General features: G+C 29.5%; 1 protein-coding gene across 6 annotated transcripts in view; it reads right to left on the bottom strand.

Annotated features, from left to right (window-relative positions):
* Window positions 1-22,267, bottom strand: part of HUWE1 (HECT, UBA and WWE domain containing E3 ubiquitin protein ligase 1) — a 202,847-nt gene that overhangs the window by 173,448 nt on the left and 7,132 nt on the right. For all 6 annotated transcript variants that reach the window (XM_067284115.1, XM_067284118.1, XM_067284119.1 and 3 more), the window contains exons 2-4: window positions 2,837-2,942; window positions 2,669-2,767; window positions 65-184 (exon numbers count right to left, since the gene is read on the bottom strand). In XM_067284115.1, the coding sequence (XP_067140216.1) occupies window positions 65-184; window positions 2,669-2,767; window positions 2,837-2,881 (264 nt within the window). In that variant the 5' untranslated portion in view covers window positions 2,882-2,942. The remainder of the gene's footprint in view (window positions 1-64; window positions 185-2,668; window positions 2,768-2,836; window positions 2,943-22,267) is intronic.

Raw genomic sequence — 22,267 nt, 5'->3', positions numbered from 1 at the left:
CTATTTTTAATTTTCAAAATTAGTAAAATGATCAAATTAACTTTAAGTAATTTTAAATCCATACCTTATGTTCTCCAGGCATATCACATGGTAAACACCACTGCTTTTCCTTTGTTTTCTGACATGCTGTCTCTAATATTGTATCAAATATATCTAGCACATCAATCCAGTGATATAATTCACACTGCAGAAAAATTTAATATATTTTTAAATAAATATTAATTTTATATTTTATAAAATACAGCAAACCTAACTTTTTAAGAATACATATATTTTTGTACAAAAAAAAGCTCACTAAAAAATTTTTGTTAGTGTTTACTCAACAGACTAATGAAAAAATTCAAATACAAATTCAAACTGATCTAGAATAAAAATGTTCACTAATGCAAATTATGAAATATAATCATAAATAAAAAAATATAATTCACAAATAAAATTTATATTTATTGCTAATAAAAACTGAATAATTAGTATTATAAAAATGTGCTTATAGATACACTCAGTATATATGAAATTGCATTAATTTACTTTTTCTTAATGTGAGAAAATTTGTTTAATTATATTTTTGTCTTATATTTTGTCTTTAAAGACTTGTATTAGAAATTCTATTTACTATATTATACTTTAATTTAAAACTGTATAATCATGAGTATTTTTATATTTTAAAAATAAAAATATAAATTTAAAAATTTTTTCAAGTAAAAAAATTAGATATCTATTTAACCTAATTTCAATTATGTAATAATGTCAGAGAGATGCATGAGACACATTTTAAAGTCAACATTAATGTCATTAAAATAACTTTGAATAAACCATAAAAACAGATTATTTCTGAAGTTGGAAAGTCATACAGAATAACCTAAATATTTTCTTGGTAGATATAAAATGTGTATAACTAAGTTTATTTCAATTTTAATAAGTAACTAGATTAGTTTCAGTTTAACAAATAATTAGTGTATTAATAATTAAAACTTCTTATATAAAAAAGTGAACAAAGATGAAAACAAAATACAAAGCAATTTAATGTCTAAGACAAGAATTCAGTTCTCCAAAAAGTAAAAATTACAACAGAATGTCATCTGCATTCATTATTTTTTTACAAAAATCATTTTTAAATTTTATTACAAACAAATTTTGGATAGCATAGTGTAAATTACCCACTTATTTTCTATCATTTGCTATCAAAATACTATGTAATGTATCAGCAATTATTCTCATCAATATCAGATGATCACTATTGAAGAAAATTTAACATACATGTCAATAATGTGCCATTTATATAATTTAGAAAGAGTGAGTGATCCACCTTTTGGCTAAAATGTCAAAACTTTCATGTGAACTACCTAAAGAACTTTGGGTACAATACCATAACTTCGGAAGATTACGATTATTGGTTAAGTATTATTAATATTAATATTGTAAACTGTATGACTTTCCTTTGTAAATTACATCAAATATATATAATTAACTGATATTAATTTGTTTATCTTTTTGTATTTTGTTAGAAATACTGTTAGACTAAATTTGTCACTCATTGTGATGTGAGAATCAGGATTTATTAGGTTCATTAATGTAGGAAAATATATCATTTCTCTAAATATTGTTTACAAGAAGGAAAGTTACATTCATTGTTTTTGGAGAAAAGAAATCAACTTCCTTTCCCACATGGCCTTATCTGTAATTAGGACGTCTATATGTCTGTTTAACCCTCTCTGCACTCGTCACAAATCCTGTAGAAACCACAGTTCTCTGAGACGCTATTGCCTAGAGTGCGGGGTAAGAAGGGCAATTTTCCCTTCTTGAAGGCAGTCACCAAGGAGGATATGAGATTGCTACATAGACGCAGGCAGTTCCTGACAAGACAACTTTGCTGCATAAACTACGGTCAGCTGCCACAGAAAAGTCCAAGTCTACATATTAACCTTTGTGCCCGCATAAAGAAGAAAACTGTACCACACCCACTTCCCATACTTCTCTGGCTACAGAAAAAGACTACATTCTGACCAACAGTTGAGTTAGTATACATTATATCTTTGTAAACTCTCTCTCTCATGACAAATAGATAGGTTTTGCTACATTCGTGATTAGGATAAGTAGTAGTATTCTCTCAATATATCTGTATTTACTTTGTTAACCTTTATTAAATCTTGTTTTGTTAATTAAATATGATCTCGTCTTTGAACTCAGCCCTACATCAAAGTCTTATCACTTACCCACGACTCTCTCACTCGACAGAATAAGCCCTCCGTTCAATATTTACACGGGCTAAGATGCGAAATCCTTCCCTAGCTAGTGTCAGTCCTGACGATTGAATGAATCAAGAAATTCAGGCGACAATATATATTTTAAGCCATCCTATGACTCTTTGGTCAGGATTTACCATCTTGTAGTCAAGTAAGCAGTAGAGATTATACTTATCTACCCCTGGTTAACCTCACAGTAACAAGAGTGACAAACTCTATTAATACAATAGTTTATCAATTAATTAACATCAAATGACTATGTATGATAATTTCCAATATGAAATTCTCATGTCAATAAAAATACAGTATCATCTATTTAAAAAAATGTATCTGAAAACTTATGTAGTAATAAATTATAAAGTGGTTTAATGAGAGAAAAGAGGATATTTATATATCCAATGTAAAAGTTTGCACATTGTACTTACCTTACCACAGTTCCATGTTCTAATCTTTTTTAATTCATTGAGCAGCTCATCGTGATCACATATTTTTAGTTTTTCAATTAAACTTTTACAATCTGCAGGCTAAAAACAGAAAAACAATTATTAGTCAAGATCATTTAAATAAATAAATAAATAAGAATATATATCTACCACTTCTGAGGAACTCTTTTTCAATTTGCTTCTATCAATTTTCATTTTTCAATATATCAGATTAAGTAACAAAGTGACTCAACAACATATAACTTTAATTGGCATTCTGTAATAAAATAATTAATGTTTAATAAACTAACATTTTAAATACTTAATTTCTTATTATATCTAATTTCTATATTTTCTGTATACAGGGTGTATCAGTACAGCAGTTACAAACTTTTAAGAGAGAGAGAGAGAGAGAGAGAGAACACCTTGACAATGGAAAATCACATAGCAATGAATGGTCGGAAACGATTTCATGGAGCGGTAGTGACGGCACAAAACACAAGAAAGGAAGGACACGAACAGAGTGAGAAAACATGTTTATTATTCTTAGTACAGCAAAAATGCTGAAACATCTTTGCTGGTGTATGCGATAGATGTCGCTACACCAGCCAAAGATGTCCCAGCATTTTTGCTGTACTAAGAATAATAAACATGTTTTCTCACCCTGTTCGTGTCCTTCCTTTCTTGTGTTTTGTGCCGTCACTACCGCTCCATGAAATCGTTTCCGACCATGCATTGCTATGTGATTTCCCATTGTCAAGGTGTACTCTCTCTCTCTCTTGAAACTTTGTAACCTCTGCACTGATACACCCTGTACAATTTCTACATTTATATTTAAAAGTTATTAAATAAGGAGATTAGTTAAATTATAGTTTATTAGTTAATAATTTTTATACTTAATAATATAGAATATAAAAGCAAAAGTTATTTGTAACTGAAAAAGTTTTTAATTTAAATAGATTGATACCCTGGAAAAATATATATATAATATATATATATACACAGTATAGCAACGATTATCCGACTTAATTGGGGACTGGGGTTGGTCAGATAACCGAAAAGTATGAAAAAATACATTATTAGTATAGTGTATTAGGCCTGGTTTAAATACTAGCCTGCCTTTCATGGTCGAGCCAGTGCTGCCAGCTAAAACATACAAAAATTTAACAAAAATAATATTAAAGTAGCCAAAATATAACCAAATATTGTAGCGCCACATCACTAGCGGATGTTTGAATTTGCCTACTAGAACACGGTCGGTTAACCGACTTATCAGTTAATCGGGGGTCGGATAATCAATGCTCTACTGTATATATTTATTTTACAGGTTGAGAACTACTGCTATATGTATAGTAGTAGTTCTCAACCTGTGTTCCACAAACTTCTCCTGAATGTCCCAGAAAGGGGGGAAGTTTTTATTGCAAATTTATTCTAATGGATTATGTTATTTTATTTGTAGAGAATTCTGTTTAATATTTTATTCAATACAATGAGTTTATTAGTTTATTGCTTCATTGTTTTGTGAGAATAGTAAACATGAAATTGCTTACTGATCTTTGAATATATTGATGTAATGATCTGAATAATAAAAAGTATACAAATGGTGTTCCATGACTCAAAGGCTTGAGAACGACTGATTTACAGTATATATAACAATCATTTTTATTTCTTGAAACTGAAACATTTAAATCCCAAATCTGATATCAAAACTGATACAAGAACTTTGTGTTTAGATTTTTTTACTGTTTTCATTAAGATGTTACTGAAAACAATTATATTATATTTTAATATAAAATATATTATGCATTAAAATATAATGTAATATTTATTTTGTATAATTTTAAGAACGACTATTAATCTATTAAGTCAAAATTTAGTTTTCATATTCAACACAGTAACATTTCAAGTATTCATTTAATGTACAGTACAACTGATAAAAAGTAAATATTGATTAAACTAGCTAAAATCAATTGTCTGATTTCATATTATTAATGTTTAATTTCTAACATTTTTCTGAATATCATGAAAAATTTCATATATAAACATAGGTGAGGAAAGCTTGGAATCACTCCTTTTTTTTTACTTTGCCTGCACAGTTTCTTTGACTTATGTCCAGCAGTTCACCATTCAATACATTACTTAGGCACACTTGTTCACTTTCAGATAAATACTTAGCATTTTCTCACATCATGAACTTTGGCTGCTTTAATACTTGATCATCATACAACCTAGGAGAGCAAGTTTACTATCACATTATTCCAGTATATGCAAAAGCAGTTTCCATTGACCCAGCTACGAACTTGTTGGTTCAAACCTCATATTTGTGGTTCTCATTATACTGCATTCTCATTCTTATTTTGGTTAATGTTACCCTAGGATCCAAAATGGCAGCGGGGGAAATTTTTCCCTACGTTGGAGATTGCGACGGGGAAAAAAATTTTCCCTCGATCAAGATGGCTGCGTTTCCGGCCGCCATCTTGAATTTCTCTGCACACTCCGCAGATATTAACCGAAATAAACAATAAAAAAAAAAGAATTTTTTTATTCACTTTTCGATGGTGGTTGCCTGCTTCTTCCTATCTTTTTTTCCTTTCCGAACGTATTTTTAAATATACGCCCTTTCTCGTATTTTCTTTTACATATTACGATCTCGTCGATTTCCACCGTTTTATTCGGCACTCCTTTTTTAAACGACGTCAAATTACTCAAAGCTATAAGCAATACCAACCGTATGTGATTGGACCAATCGACTCCCGTTTTTCTGGATTTGCCCGCCGCAATCGCCGAGGTCGTTGCCGTACATTCCAGACATAGTTAGTGCCATATAAACGACAGAATGCAACTCCAAGAAATGTGGCCAAATTTACTTTTAAATGTTCCATCAAAGGCAGAGGTCTTCGTTCCGCACTTACTACATCGCAAGAAACAGCTTTCTCTATTACTCCGATAGTATAATTTGCATAAAGAATCGCAATGAATGCAAACGGACTCGGTCGACTGTATGCCTAATTTTACAGCAAATTTCAATGCGTTATCGATACTGGGAGGCAAACCTGGTTCCAAAAAGTCGTCTTCAATTAACATGGAGAAATCACGGGTGGTGCATTTCGACCAAAATTTGTCGTTGCAACTCAAATCTGCAAAACTACTCATTATCGAACAATTGCAAATAAACTATACGTTTACCGATAATAAATTGTGCGAGAATGAAATATCGTAACGAAATAAAACAGCAATTATTCCAATACGCAATTCGTCGCAACACTACAGCAAACGATTCCAACTGGAAACTAGTCGATTTGCATAAAATTGCCCGGAAAGGAACAGAATCACGTCGTAGATCATGCATTTGCATATTCGTTCGTAACACCCCTACGTATTTCCCGCTGATTTTACTCTCGCACGACGCTACGAAAAAGCTCCCTCTACCGTCGCAAATACACACTACCGTCCGTTTCGAGGTTACAGGAAACTCGGCCACGTCAAACGCAGGGTCGAAACCGAACGGGGAAAAATTCTCAACGGCGTCGACGTCACGACTCTAGGGAAAATTTTTTTCCCCGTAGTAGTCTCCGAAGTAGGGAAAAAATCCCACCGCCGCCATTTTGGATCCTAAGGTAACATTAACCCTTATTTTCATTAGAAAAATAAATTACTTTAGAAAATACCATCATCTAATATAAATAGAGTTGTGCAAACATTAGTGAGTGCTTAGATATTGTAGAGATAATGATTAAGCATAGTATTTAATTTATTTAAACTTCTTTCTGTAGAATTGTTTCACTTTATCTCATTTCATCTCAAGAAGATGCACCTGCAAAACTGTTCAATTCCATTAGTTACATTCCATTAGCTACAAAATTTTACTGAAAGGCATTACACAGGCTGTTTAAAACAAACACAAAATAATAATAATAAACTATCAAAGATTCTTTATATAATGCAACAGAGGTAAAAGTACAAATCTATTCAGAATCGGCAATTTTTACTCTGTTCTCTAACATCTGTAACTTGAAGTTTTTTTCCTGCCCCTTGGAGCTTTGAGTTAGAGAAGAATTGAAGTTTCACTGTATACAATTTTCTACATATACATACACACATTAACATACTGTCAACATCATTTAGCCAAAGATAAAGTATAAGAAAATCTGTACTGATAATTTTATCATCAGCAGGCAACTCCAATTACATTTTTATTTTTGAACTAAAATGGTTTTTTCTAGTCCATGATAAATAAATTCTGATCTTAAATCTACCTCCTATGATGGCAAAATGAAGATAAACATGGACCAAAGAAATAGTCTCAACTTATATTACTTGTAAAAAAATTATTCAGATCTCATGGCAACAGAATAATTTTCAAGTGGATCTAGCTTGTGCAACACATTGTTCTTTGTAACATTGAACATTTTATATATGATAAAGTGAAGAAAATAGTTAAACCAGTGTCTAATGTTTACTTTTAACAGACAAAAATTTATCAAAACTAGTTATTTCTCAAAAAATTATAAATGACAAGAAAAAAATAAACATTTTAACAAGTAAAAACAATATTCCAAAAAGTAAATTACAACAGCTTTAAAACTAAGAACATTGTCATTTTTTTGCTGTTACATATTTAAAAATAAATTAAAACAGTCACACAAAAAATCAAGTCAGTAATATAATTAATATTAATTATTGCACATAAAAACATTGAATTTTGACTCAATTCTAGAGAAAAAAAACAAACAAGTGTGTTCCATTAAACTCATCCACAGAAACAAAAGATTTTAATGAAATTTGCCATAATTTTGCTTTCTCCCCTCCGCTATTTGATAGAACAAAGATTTAACACAATCTTTCAGTAAAAATATATTTTCATTCTATACCTTGGCTTGTATATTTTGACTTTTGATATTATAGTGACCTGTTTTATCATCTTGTTGCATTTTGTGCCTAAGTCTACATCTACCAAATCAGAAATCATCTGCAATCCTGCTTTTCCACTTCTTCACAAGGTGGACAGGCATTTAAACTTCACTTGAAAGATACTTTCTGTATTGTGGAAGTTTGATCATGCAAACAGCTTCTTATTACATCATATTTTTATATATACTTTGCCAACTGGTTTCAAGTTACTAAATTTTTTTCATTATTTTTATATTATTAGAGTTATATCAATAGTAAAATTTCACAATTTTAAGATTATTTTCTGCAGGGATTTTAATACACTTAATACATCCTGCTATTTATCATTGGAGCAACCTGAACAATTTATAAATAATATTTTTTAATTTTAAACAGCACATTGGCTTCTCTACTACAAATAATTCCTTTCAGGATCTTGTCTTCTCCTGAAATTTTCATGTTTATGCTCATTGTCTCAGATTTTCTTCTATATTTTCAGGATATAGAGGGCACAGATAAAATAATTAATGCCAAGTTAATGTAGAATACAGCAGAATTTGAGTTTAGACAAATGGCAGCATGGTCAGAAGAAAATCCTGAAACAAAATGAACATAAACATGCATAAATAGGAAGACTACACTGTAAGAAATTTGCTTCAACTCATTCAACACCAGCAACCCAAATATATATAAAGCTATCATTTAATTTTATTATAATGGAATATAATAAATTTATAAAATCAGAAAAAAAATCGTATAGTAATTAGATTAGTAAAACAGATAAATTAGATCCTAAATTATATTCACTATCTGACTCTTAATACATAATGACAGTTCAGATATACAATTCTTATCATACCACTGTTTAGTAAGAAATTGTTTTGATTTTATTTCAATAAGAATATTTAAATAGTTAACAAACATCTAAAGTTTTTAAAGTCGGTTGCTGTACTATATTTATTGTAATAAACGGCATGCTGTCTGTAATTTTTTCATCTTACAGCTGTGCTGTTCATTAGAGCAGCAGTTGCCAATTAGTGGTCTATGGACCTGCAAGAAAATTTTGGTGGTCCATGGAGAAATTTGGACATTGATCAACTCAAGGCTATGTGAAGTATTACAAAAGAAATGCAAAATGCTCTCTCTCTCACTCATTGGGGGTTTAAATATAAAAGCAAACATGAAATGACTTATCAATAAAAATGATGTCAGTAAATAATCAACAATGAATTGTGTGTGATTTTTGTCCTTTGTGAAAAGAGCCAAGAATCTATAAACTTATTTCAAACAAGCAGCAACAAACTTCACACTAATTTGTTATATTTAAACAAGTAAATTTCATACTAACAAAGTAAAATAAATTAAAATGGAACTTTTATGATTATTATTCTATAGATGTTTGTATTTGTATCATTTAAAAAACTCATAATAGTGGTCCATGGGATTTCAAAATTATGAGTTTAGTGGCCCGTGAGGTCAGAAAGGTCTTTGCATTAGAGAACACTATTATTTCTATTCTTTGAAAACCAGGTTCAAACCTTATTCAAGTGATTATTAATACAATAAACCAGTAATTTTTTTGTTGTTATTTTGCAAATGTCATGCTCAACTAATACTAAAATAAACAAATAAAAGCTTACTGGAATTATTTCTGGTGCCAAGTGCTATGCCAGTCTGAAATCACCCAAACAAGTAATATTTAAGCTGTGTGTCAACATCTAGGAACTTCCTAATGATGTGACATGTGTTCAATATTGCAGCTTTCTGTAGTGCCTTGTATATGTTTGTATTAAGGTTTAATGTTTCTACACTTTTGTGTAGTGTATGTGGTATAACACCAGTAGAAGAGAGGACAACAGGTACAATAGATACCTTATTCATCTGCCACATCTGTCTTATTTCTTGAGTAAGTGGAATGTTCTTGATGTTTTCAGTGTCAGCAATTTTTATGTTATAAAAGTGTTTGAAACGGAGATGTCTATTATTATTCAAACAATGAAAACACTCAACACAATCATTCACAATACATATTGTGACAATGCTGAATGGAATGCGAAATTTTTCAGTTTACAATAAACCTTATGTTCCTTCAGTAGATAGAGCAATGCTATTACAGAGCACTTACTATTGGAGGATGCTGTTTATTACAAAAAATAATAATATATTATATTCAAAGTTTTACAATATTAAATTAGATAGGCTAGACATTTATTCTACTAAAAACTTCATTTACATAAACTTCCATTCTATATAGGAACTATGCTGTAGAATTATGCTATGAGAAATTCCACACTATTAAACTACTACAGATAGAATAATTAATCAGTTCAAAACTGAGAACAGTAAAAAAAATACATGTTAATAAATAAATAATAGAAGAATTTTTTAGTCAATTTGGAAAGAAATGAAATTTTTCATCATAATCTTCCATAGCAAGTTTTTTATTAATATACAGTAGAACGTTGATTATTCGAATGTTGATCAACTGAAACATCAATTAACCGAAAGCGTTCAAGTCGGACTGTGTCAGGACGTGTGTCATGCTGAATCGAATGTTTTTGATACTAGATTAACATCTAAAGTATAATTTTTTTTTTGTTTTTATATTTTTTAATATATTTGTTTGCTTGTACAAAATAAAAAAATAATTTTTAACGATACAATAGTTACGATTATTATTATAAAAATTTTCGTTAGGATTAACATCAATGAAAATTCAACGCAAAGCGATACACAACAGAGAAAAATTTCAACATGGGATATATTAATATACTATTATTGGGATATACTAATATACTATATTAATAATATATTTTTTTGTACATAATCGGTTATCCGAAAAATTGATTTTTCGAACAACCCCAGTCCCCAACTGATTCGGATAATAGACGTTCTACTGTAATTAATACTAAACTCAAATATAATTGAGGGAGTATTTATTTTAAAATATTTTAACAAAGTGGAAATCTCCCATTTTAAATAAACAAGCCATTTCTAATTATACCTGTAAAATTTATTTTCAAGTAATCCAGTTACAGAAAAATGCATTTTGAATGCCCTCCCAAATTTTAGGAGAACATTCAAAAATTCAAAATTCTTCCTAAAATTATTTGTATGATCTACAAAGTAGGATCTGTTTATTGTAATCACTTTGGGACTTTCTATATTAATAATAACTGACTGATAACATTTAAATTTTTTAAAAAATCTTATGCCATTCAATGAAGTTTTCAGTGTTATAAGGTATGCACACAAAGTGATATGATATGCCATCTGGCAGTGATCATCTGGCAGATGAAGCAACAAGAATCACATGCAACTCAAAACAAACCACAATGATCTAGTAGCTATTCATTTAGCAAATTATGGCTGCTTTTGACAATGAATATACTTTGGACTTATTAAACTTAATTATTATTAATTAACTTGGTTGTAGTGGAAGTAAATGACATTTTGGGTGCTTTTTTTTTAAATGAGAAAATGTCTTTCTATTAATCTAACAAGTGTTATATTGTATATAATTTTAAATTAAGTAAGTATCCATTTTTTTATAATTAAAATGCACTGATTTCTTTTTTAGAAAAAAAAAATACTTAAATATTTTTTAAAATCTTCATAAAAATAATAATTAATTTCACATTCAAAACTTATTGATTAGTATGTTATTTTTCAGCATAAAAATCAAAAAATTTACTGCATCAATTCATCAGGTAAAAATCAAAAGTAATTGCCAAACTGTAATCTATCATTTTGTTCAGCTTGTTAACTAATGAGACAACTAAAAAAAAAAAAAGGTAATTTAAATGACAATTAATAGTTAAAAAAAACTTGTTAAACACTGACCTTATAGTGTATTTTGAAGACAAATGGCAAATTTCCATCAGTTACCTTACCTTTATTTAGTTGATCAACTAAATAAAGTTAACTGATGAAAATTTGCCATGTATCTTCAAAATACACTATAAAGTCAGTATTTAACAAGTCAACAATAAAAAAAGGACATGGTTTCACAAAATACAGTTTAAAAAAAGATAAATTAACTACTTTCATACATTTCATTGTTAATACTAATCAAAATGTTGAAAGGAAAATGTTATAAATGTTTAGAATTTGAAAAATTGTTGAATTATTAGATACTAATATCATGCATTAACATAACTAAATTGAAGCATGTACTGTACAGTACATATAATGTTCAATTGCTTTGTGATATCTTTACCAGATGATGATATACAAACTTCAGACCACTGCAATATTTATGGTTCTTTGTTGAATTGGTAGGTATATCTCAGAGTTTGTACTTACATTTGACATGTATATAATTGTTTTTCAATCAACTTGCTATTTTTAATATTGTGAACCAAGACAGAAAAAATTCCCACCAAAACATAATTTTTTGATTTTTGTATGAAATGTTTCTATGGCCATTTTAACCTTGCTTTGCTAAGTTTTGACCTACTTGATGTATCTATATATTGAAATAAGATGGTCGTCATTTTTGTGAGGAATTTCAAATATGAAATAAAAATGACAGCAATTAAAAGCTTGTCACTTCATAAAACAATGAAGATGCGAGAATCCCAACTTCTACATAAACAATTTAACATTGTAACATCAACTTTGTCAAGTATCTGTCACTTTCACACCTGGGAGTATATCCTCTCTTAAGTTCTCATAAAGCATCTCATTTGCCCTAAAATTTGTTTGAAAACCCATTTGTTCTCAAACCAAAACCTTTTTAACTGTATTTAATGCATTTTTAAGCATTAAATATAGCTGAAAAGGTAATATATATATTATATATATATTAAAAGCAAAATGTTCTATCACTGCCAATGAAATCAAAACCATTACTTTAAAAAAAGTGCTAGAGAAACTCAACTCTGCATGGATGAAATATACATAAATTTTGTCTGGCCAATGCTCTGCCACACAAATCTCAAGTCGTCCAAGATTTTCTGATAGAAAAAGTTATTCTATCAGAAAATCATGGGCCATCTTGCCCAACAGCTACAATGATAGATGAAAATTTATACCAACAACATACATAGTAATTGATTTTCTGATGTTAGAGAAATCTAACTTAGTGAAATTCATCATCAATTGGTAGCTGTTACCACAAGATAATGTATTGTCAAAAATGCAAGTCTTCAAATGGACCTAGACATTTCGTGCAGGACAATAATCAATACTAGACAACTCTCATAGTGACAAACTGAAAATTAGTCATTATCAATGCTAACATTGCTGCTACAAATGCCTTGACCCAGAATATCGTTCAATCCCTGTCAATGAAGTTGCCAACCATTTTCAGGTTAGCCATGGCTTGACATTCAATAATACACAATATGCTACTATACACCATACAATAATACACTAAAGATTTTGGACAATAAAATGTAAGATGGGTTCATGAAATGGCTTCACAAATATCCAAGCTGTTTTATGAAAAAAGAATAAATCTTCTAAAGTGTGGGATACTTGACTTAAGCACAGAAGGAAAGATATTAAATAATGTGCTTATAAAAAAATATCCAGGATTTTTATTGAACCAAGTATATGCTGCTTTCAGTAAAGAAAAAAAATCAAAGTATTGATTCTGAAAATTGTGAATTTTACAAAAATGTAACATACAAAAAATTTATTGTTATATTAATAGTGTGAGTCAATATTTTGACATCTATAATTTTCACACTAATTTTTTTTCAAAATTTTCTAGTGTAATTTTGAAGTGGGTATCTATATGTAAAGTACAAACAATAGAATCATCATCTGTAAATGGCTCTAAATAAAATAAATTACAGAATAAAATAATGCTAGGTAAATTATAAATGATTTATAAATGATCATGTATTGTGAACACTTTTAAAAACACTTAAAAATGCATGTGTAATTCTGTAACACCATGAAGTGTTTCAAATTCTCATTTTGCAAACAAAAATTTTTTTTTCAGAACTGTTGTTGTTTAATATGACAAAAATTTATTCTCTGATCCAAAAACCTAAGAATTAGTAACATTAGAACTGAACATATGGTTTATTATGGAACATTATGGTTTATAAACAACAAATTTTTGTATTTTCATAAAATCTGATAAGTTGTTTAAAACCTTAATGTTACAGACATTGCTGTTATAATATTTTGCATCAGTGTATGCTATATACTTCTGATTTGTTTATACATGCTCTTTTAATCAGTCTGAAGATGATACAGTGCATGACTTTAGTATGTTGTTTGAAAAATCTGCAAAAGCATTAATGATTGTTATTACACAAAATCAACATTAATGATTTCTATGCAAGTAATAATATATTTGCCAGACATATACTACGTACATAATTCACAAAAGCTATATATTCTCTAAAAATAAAAAATTCAGCATGTAGTAATATCTACAGCTATACTAGACCTTTGCTTCAATTTTCATCCAGGGTCTTTAGGCACTATACATCCAAATCACAAAATACTAGCATGTCAGATTATCATCAGGTAATTTTCCAAATTATCAACCACTTCTCAAAGGATTCCCTATTACCAAACATTCTGGATTAGTGGGTGACAGATTAATGAACTTATAACCTTAAATTTCAAGTGCAGTTAATTTTTACGAGTTATTTGTAATATCAATTATCTTTAAGTAATTTTAATTTAGCAAATGTAATCTTTAGTAATCTCTAACTAGATAAATGTAAGTTAAACCATAAAATAAAAAAGTCACTCTGTATACCATAGGTCACAACTTAATCCAAACACAACTAATGAAAACGGAATATAAAAGATGTCCTTCCAACTACTCTTCTGAAATGAAAATTTATTGGACAGAAATAATAAATCTAGTATATATCATATCCCAGTGCACGATGAATGCTTTAATATAGATTGCTGCTACAATGAACATACTCCCAAACCACTTTCATCACACATCAGAGTACATATGATACAAAACTGTTTTCCACGAGTGTTTACATTCATCTAGGATAACACTATTATGGAATGACAGCTGCACTATTAAACATGTCAGGAACCACACTTTATCCAAGATCAGAAAAACTTACAATCTACAAATACAGAAACAAGTATTAGTCACCATACTGTCAATACCCTATTTAGGGAGATTATCTCCCCAACCCTATAATTGTTAAGAATTGATAAGGGTCCATAAAAATTATGTTTATTTCTTCTTCCATCCTTATCTTTTTCATTAGTTTTTTTTGTTAGATTACCTTTTGCTATCAGTTTTGCATTAGTCTTATTTGTGAACTATCTCTAACATCAACCTATAGATAGCTAATATACTGATGTTTATTTTCATTTTCACCCATGCATTCCATCCTGTATCCAAATCCATATAAAAGGTTAGAAATTAAGAGTATCTGTAATTTATCCAGCATGCAATCAGCTTGACTTCTGGTTGTCATATAATGGAATAAGTTGTCCAAACTGGAGGTCCATATTTTTTTTATATAAACTATCAGTGAATACAAAAAATTACCCCATAAAAAAATAAAGCTTTTTTACTGCTTGCACACATTATGTCTATACATGAAAGAAATATTGACATTTCGGGCAACCTATAAAGTGCCCAAAATGTCAATTTTGTTTATAGTAGGTGCCAACTTAGAAACGTTGAATAGGCCTATGAATTCTTATTAGGTGAGTTCAAAATTTGTCCAAAAACAAAAAAAACTAACTAAAATTATCTTTGAAAACTCAAAGAACTCTGATTAAAAAAAATATAAATACAAAAAGTTATTTATTACTGGTTACAGCATTAAAAATCATGTTAAGGATTATAAGAATATCTAAAATTCTTTTTAACATACTAAAATAAAACTAATAAAACTATACTAATAAGATATTCAATAAAATTTATTATTCAGTATGACATTAGATTGATTAATGAATTCATTAATTAGGTGTTTGTTTCATTTTAATAATTAATGGTGGTTATTTATGAAACCTATGGTTTTTCTATATTTATAAAACACTAAAACTTGTTCAATTAAGAAAGTGAATAAAACTGGTCTATTTCAGAATAATCGTAAGTCCTGGCAAAAAATGAACAGTTCATATATTTTTTGTATAAAACAAAAAAACAAGATTAATTCAATAGCACAAAATATTAATCTTAAAGACACATTTTGATTTAACATGTTTTAGAAAATATCTTATTTCAGTTTGTTGCATTTAAATTATGAATTTGATTCAGAGTAAAATTAATGTATAAGACAATATATTTTAAACACTTAATAGTCATTTGTATGAGCTGTAAATACTATTAATCCATAAATGGTCAATATTTTTCCTCCAGTTATCAATGCGTGATTTTTTATTATTTTCTCATAATTTCTGCTCTCATATTCTGTGATGTCCATATTGGATTTGTCATTATAACAGTGAGAGATGTTATTAACTTCTGACTGTTTTATTATTATTTTAAAAAAAAATACTTATTTCATGAGAAAATATGTACAAAGTAAGAAAAAAGTTAAAAACTGAGAAATAAATGAGGTTGTCCATTAGAAAACTTTGAAAATACATTCAGTAATCCAAATAAAGTGTTGGTTGCCTGAGACAATCAGACAACTGCTAATTTCAAACCTTGTGTAATACACAATTGACAATGACTTCATGACATTGATGAAAACATTTCTCCTCTAAAATTTTCTACTGAAAGGTTTTTATGGTAAATTAATTTCTTTTCTTTGTTATGTTAAATATACCAAATATAAAAATATTTGCTTGTTATAAATGATGATTACCATATTTTTGTACTTACAAACTGCAGGTTACTTGTGTTTAAAGGACAATTTGGAAGGAAATGCAGGTTATACAATGAGGAAAATTAAATAGATTTTAAACTGCAATTGTGAACAATAGGCAATCTGTGATGGAATGTCTGCTGCCATAGATGTTAGGTATACACTTGAGTCAAATTATACAAATTATTTTTGTTTTAACAATTTTCTACAGTTGTGCATATAATTCACAATGGTGTACAAGAATAAAGTAAGTATTAATTAACTTATATTTTAAAATACCTAAAATTTTCAACAACTACAAGAAACTATTTGAAATATCCAAAACTTTTGACACTCTTTGAAACTTTGAAATTAATTAGCACAAAGTACAAAAATTTATGTAAAATTTAGAAAATTAAAAAATGCAACTAAATCATTAAAAAGTTATCTTACAATTTACATAAATGTGTTAGTATATAAATTAGCAATCCAAAATTATTCACAGTAAAAAAATTTTTTTAAAGTGAAGTTAACAGCATTAAATCAAATTGTCAAAAAGTAGCACTATTTACAAAATTTAACCCAATAATGATCTTCAATCTAAAAATGTCAATACTTCAATATGTAATATCAATATACATAAATCTAAATTAGAGATGACAGATAAACAATTTGGCATAATGAATTAGCATTGAAATTTATAATCAGGACTGTGGAGCTGCTAGACCAGGCCTGGCCAACCCAAATTGTTTCGCAGGCCACTTTTATCACGCGTAAAATTACAGTGGGCCACAATTTAGGCAAGCATGCTTTTAAAAAAGTAAAACAAATACAAAATGAATAAGATTTTATTGTTATAGCAAGAATTCATACTCACACTTGTGCATTATAACAATGATACATGCAAATTTTCATTTATTTAATTGTTTTAGTATACACATAATGGGAAACAAAAGTTTTAATAGATATATAATATTGCTTAGAGGGCCACACAATTTAACGTGATGGGCCACATGCAGCCTGGGCCTGCACTAGACCAAGCCCTACTCCAATTCTGATTCCAAATCCTGCCACTAAATAACAGTTTAAAATATATTTTAATTGTATTAACCCAGCATGACATTTCATCACTACCAAGTGAATTATCAAGCTACCTTTTATGCATTTTTAAGTACTGTGTTATGTTGAATTAGCACCCAGGTGCTTATTTATTTGAACAAATCGAAATCCCCGGTAATTATTTGAAGTCAATGACTATTCAAGACTCAGCACTTAATTTTTACTGCTAATTTTAACTATCATATATCATTTCATTTCAGTATGGTAATATAGCTTTCAGTCAAAAACAAAAAATTTTAGGCCCCCATCATTAAATTATAAATACAACTGATAATTTTATTATGTTTTATACCTGTAAATTTAACAATAAAAAAATGATCATTTTCTTCGATTTATTGTTTAATTGTCTTCAATACAGTAGACCCTCCCTATAACATGGGTTCATATAAGACGGATTTGTATAACATGGCGGAAAAATTGTGATCATGTTCGTATAACATGCTAAAAGAGACTCATATAACACAGTAAAAGAATGAGACAGGTTGTTATGGCTGACTCGTGTCTCGACAAGATTGGTCGAATCTGGACCAATAGTAGACGAGCAGCAGACCTACTTGAGAGCTACCAGCATACCAAGGATGCTGATTGGATGACCGCCATCCAGCAGCACACGTATATACAGACAGTTTAGGCAGGAAAAAAAATATGTATTAAAAAATTTTTATGCATTTCTTGTGATAAAAAAAACATTTATTATTCAACAGCCATAAAAATTGTTGTCATGTAGTGCCTTAAGCCTGGTTACTACAGAAAGTTATTTTAAATATAATAAGTAAGTTAATCGCTTTGGGCTGTGAACAGCCTGTGTATTTGTGACTCGTACAACACGGAATGTATCTACCACGTTATAAGGAGGTCTACTGTAGTGTAATTAATCATGACAGTAAATACCACTGGCAAATACTGGCAGAAGATCACCATTTTTATGTGACATCATATCCCCTGCACAAAAATAATGTGTGAGAAATGTGCAACAACACATTTTCATATAAATATTCTTGAAATGCATTCTCAATGTTGAACTTTATCACAGTCTGAAATGAAATATATTCAATATTGATGACAAACCCCACCCTTCAAAATTTTGCAAACTTTTTATTTTAACTTATAATTTGAATAATTACTGAAGCACTTATTAAAGATAGAAAATCATTTCCCAAGTCAAAATTGCCAGTGTTTATTCAAGACAAGCAGCTAATCAAGTCCCAGCACTAATTCAAGGAAATATGATAAATCATCAGGCATTTCTATTAAAGTCACCTATCTTTTTATACTGGAAAACAGTAAGAAAATATTATTTGAAGACAGTCCTTCCCAAAACAGGAACCACCATTTATTAGCACAATACATTCTTGGCAACTGACCTTTCTTTTTAATTTTTAATTGAATGTATTCTTGTGTTTTTAAAGGACTTTTTGGTGACCAGTAGCCTAAAAAGAAAGGTCAGTTGCCAAGAATGTATTGTCTGGAACACAGAGTTAATAAATAGTGGTTCCTGTTTTGGGAAGAACTATGGCTTCAAATAATTAATTATAATTATCGCCACTGAATGAAAATCTATGATTCGTATATAATACAATTATTTCCAAACATGAACCAATCAGCAAAACATGGCAATTTGTCATAGCACTGTACTTTCCTTAAATCTAGCCTATGTTTGTTTGGTGCAATTTTGCATGGTTGCCATAGACAATATCAACTTCACTTGGCAAGAATTAACTGATAAATGCATGAACAGAGTGTGGAAGAAGTTATGGCTGAAGAATTCTCAATGAGAAGAGCCTATTGCTGTATCATTACGTTGACTTAATTTGGTCATCCTAATCGATACAGTAGGACTAGATGTATATGAGCAAGATATTGAGGAGTTACTGCAGGTTTCTGGTGAGAGCCTTACCAATGACGATCTTCAAGAACTGGCAGAACAAGAAATTCACGTAAAACTGGAAAATAGATTCTGAAAATGAAGAACCCAAAGAATTTCTCTATAGATTTCCTTAGTAAAAGTCTGGTAATGATAACCGAAATTGTTGATCAAATTGTAGCAAATGATCCAGATTTTGATAAGAGTGCAAAAGCAAAAAGACATTTTGGATGCGATCTCCTGCTATTAACATTTGCTTAATGAAAGAAAAAAGTGACAAATGAAACTATAAAACTTTGCTGCAAAAAAATTTAAAATGACAAAAATGTTTGAAGAACAATAAAACGACTGCGGTTAAAAAGGTTTTGTGAGTAGTTTATTTAATTACTAGCTGACCCGGCCCCACATTGTTGTGGCTCAAAATGTATCTATTATAAATGTATAACACTTCCCCCGTGGGGGGAATTTCAAAAAATCCCTTCTTCGTGTACATTCTCTTGACGTACCCTATTAAAACACAATCAAAAACGCATCTAAAATAGTATAATAAAAACCGAGTTCTTCACAGTAAGTCTTAATCCTGTTCCTCTCTCCCGCAAGGAAATATCGAAAAATCCCTTTTTAGTGTATATTCTGTTGATGTAACCTATTAAAATGCAAAAAACCACATGTAAAATAGTATAATGGAAGCCAAGTTCTTCACAGTAAGCCTTAATCCTGTCCATCTCCCCCCAGTGGGGGGAATTTCGACATGTATATTATATAAAAACATGTGCGTATTCGAATGCAACGTTGTGTCAAAATTTCAAAGGAATCGATAGGAACAAACAAACGTTATATTTTATTTATATAGATAGAAAATAATCTGCTTTAGTCCATTCTCACAGAAAAGCAAACTTAGGTTGTCAGAGTTAGTGCCATCTGTTGGACATAAAAGCCTTAATCCATACATAAATATATTTTTGGAAGGGGAAAATGGTGGTCTTCACATATGCCACAAACCTTTGCGGGAGTGTATTAAACAACTTCCCGAAGTTTCATGGCAATCGGATAAGTGGTGTAGTAATGCATGAAGGACAAACACACAGACAGACATACATTCGTTTTATATATATAGATATAACACAGTCAATGAAGAGTTTATGATTAAAACTATAGGTAATTGTTTGTGAAAGAAGAAAAAAACTACATTAATCTGAATGGATAATTTAAACTAATAAATGTTTAATTTTTTAATCAACAAATTCAAGCTAGAAGCTTCTTGTTTCAATAACATTAATTTGGTAACTATGTCGAAAAAAAACTAAAAATATCAGTAAACTTTAATCTTTACTTTCTAGATCAAAAAATTTTGCTTAGAATATTTTGAAAAGTTTTTAAATATGCAGTTACAAAGCTCATAAATTATGAAAATCATCACTAAAATTATCTTACTGCATTGAGTTTTAAAACTATCCTAGCTCTTATTTCATGAACAATAGTATTAAGGCAGTGCATACCAGCTGTCAGGATGGCAGACCAGCAAATTTTTTCCAGAATGCCAGGATCTCTATTCTATATTGTTTTATTTATTTAGACCAGTGATTTCCAAACTTTTTCGATCCACTGCCCCCTTTGTTCCATAAAGTTATACCCAACGCCCCTAGCCTATTTTCTCTTGTGAGAAAGAATTGGAAATATTCTTAGGAAAACTTTTCTATGAATCTCACACTTTGTGCCCTTACCATACATTGTTCTCAACATCTGGAAACCATTAAATGCAATGTTTCCTCTTATCCAATGTTTCCTCTTATCTTTAACGGGAAAGGGAACAGCTGTCAGTGACCCCAACTTTTGCCTTTGGTCACCATTCAGCCACTGCCTCCAGCGTCCCCTATTTTACTCACCACCCACGAGGGGACGTTATTGCCCACTTTGAGAAATGCTGATTTAGACTATATAATTGTCTAATATTAAAACAATAATAGGTACAAAGGGAAGATCTATACATAGAATGAAAAAAAAGCAAATTGAAGAATTTATAGTAAAATAAAAAATCCAAAGTAACAGATGTAGTATTTGAACATCATTAAAAAAATCTCGTAAACATTTTGCAAACTGGTACCAATGTACCAAGAGATCAGCAACCAATGGCATATGGAATGATTTTCAATAACCACAACTCAAACTAAAAATTTAGTGATAAAAAATATGAAATTCATAATTCACTAACAATTCAAAAACTTCCATTCACTTTTATTACTACTTTTTGTAACCTTCCATTATATTTCAAAACTCCACATATGTTAGTTAAGATTCACTAGTAATTTAAACAACAAATCACAGATGAAGCTTCAGGCTTTATAAAATTACTCTTCTGTTGTATTCTACAATAGCATCCTCCAAGATTCATTTCCTTCTAATACTTGTTTTTTCCTGTAATAATTATTGACAAAAGATACCAGATGTACCAGATGAAACAAATATGAATACTAGTGATTAAATGTTAAAGCTAGTGTAATGCATATTCTTTTCTTCAAACTCACACACTTCACACAGGAAAGTTTATTTCTACTCACAGCCTAAATGGATATGTTTATGAATTATTAATGCTTATGGTTTAAAAACAGAACTATATTTGGATATATTGCCTAATTAACCTTTTTTCCCATAAATTAAAAAAAAAATAAGTATTAAGTCTTTACAAAATAAATATGGCAATCTAAACCATTTCAATGTTTAATTTTGAGATAGCAACATAGTTTGACATAGAAAATTGTAAACCAATAATTTGACATAACTATTGTTTGTATATTGCTATTATCAAGCAGTTGTTGCATTCAATATGCAGAAAAGCAGCATTAAAACAAACCAAGATGGACAAGTGTTTTTAGCAAATCATGAAGTCAAATGATAATGAACGTAAGTAATTTGCCTCTCTTTTATGTTTACAGTATATACTTTTTATCAACTTTGTCATACAACTTAGGGCATAATATATGATCTTGT

This window comes from Centruroides vittatus, unplaced genomic scaffold (genome assembly GCF_030686945.1).
Source record: "Centruroides vittatus isolate TY-2023 unplaced genomic scaffold, ASM3068694v2 scaffold_1152, whole genome shotgun sequence".
Lineage (NCBI taxonomy): Eukaryota > Metazoa > Arthropoda > Arachnida > Scorpiones > Buthidae > Centruroides > Centruroides vittatus.
This window is presented reverse-complemented; position numbering and strand designations above follow the sequence as displayed.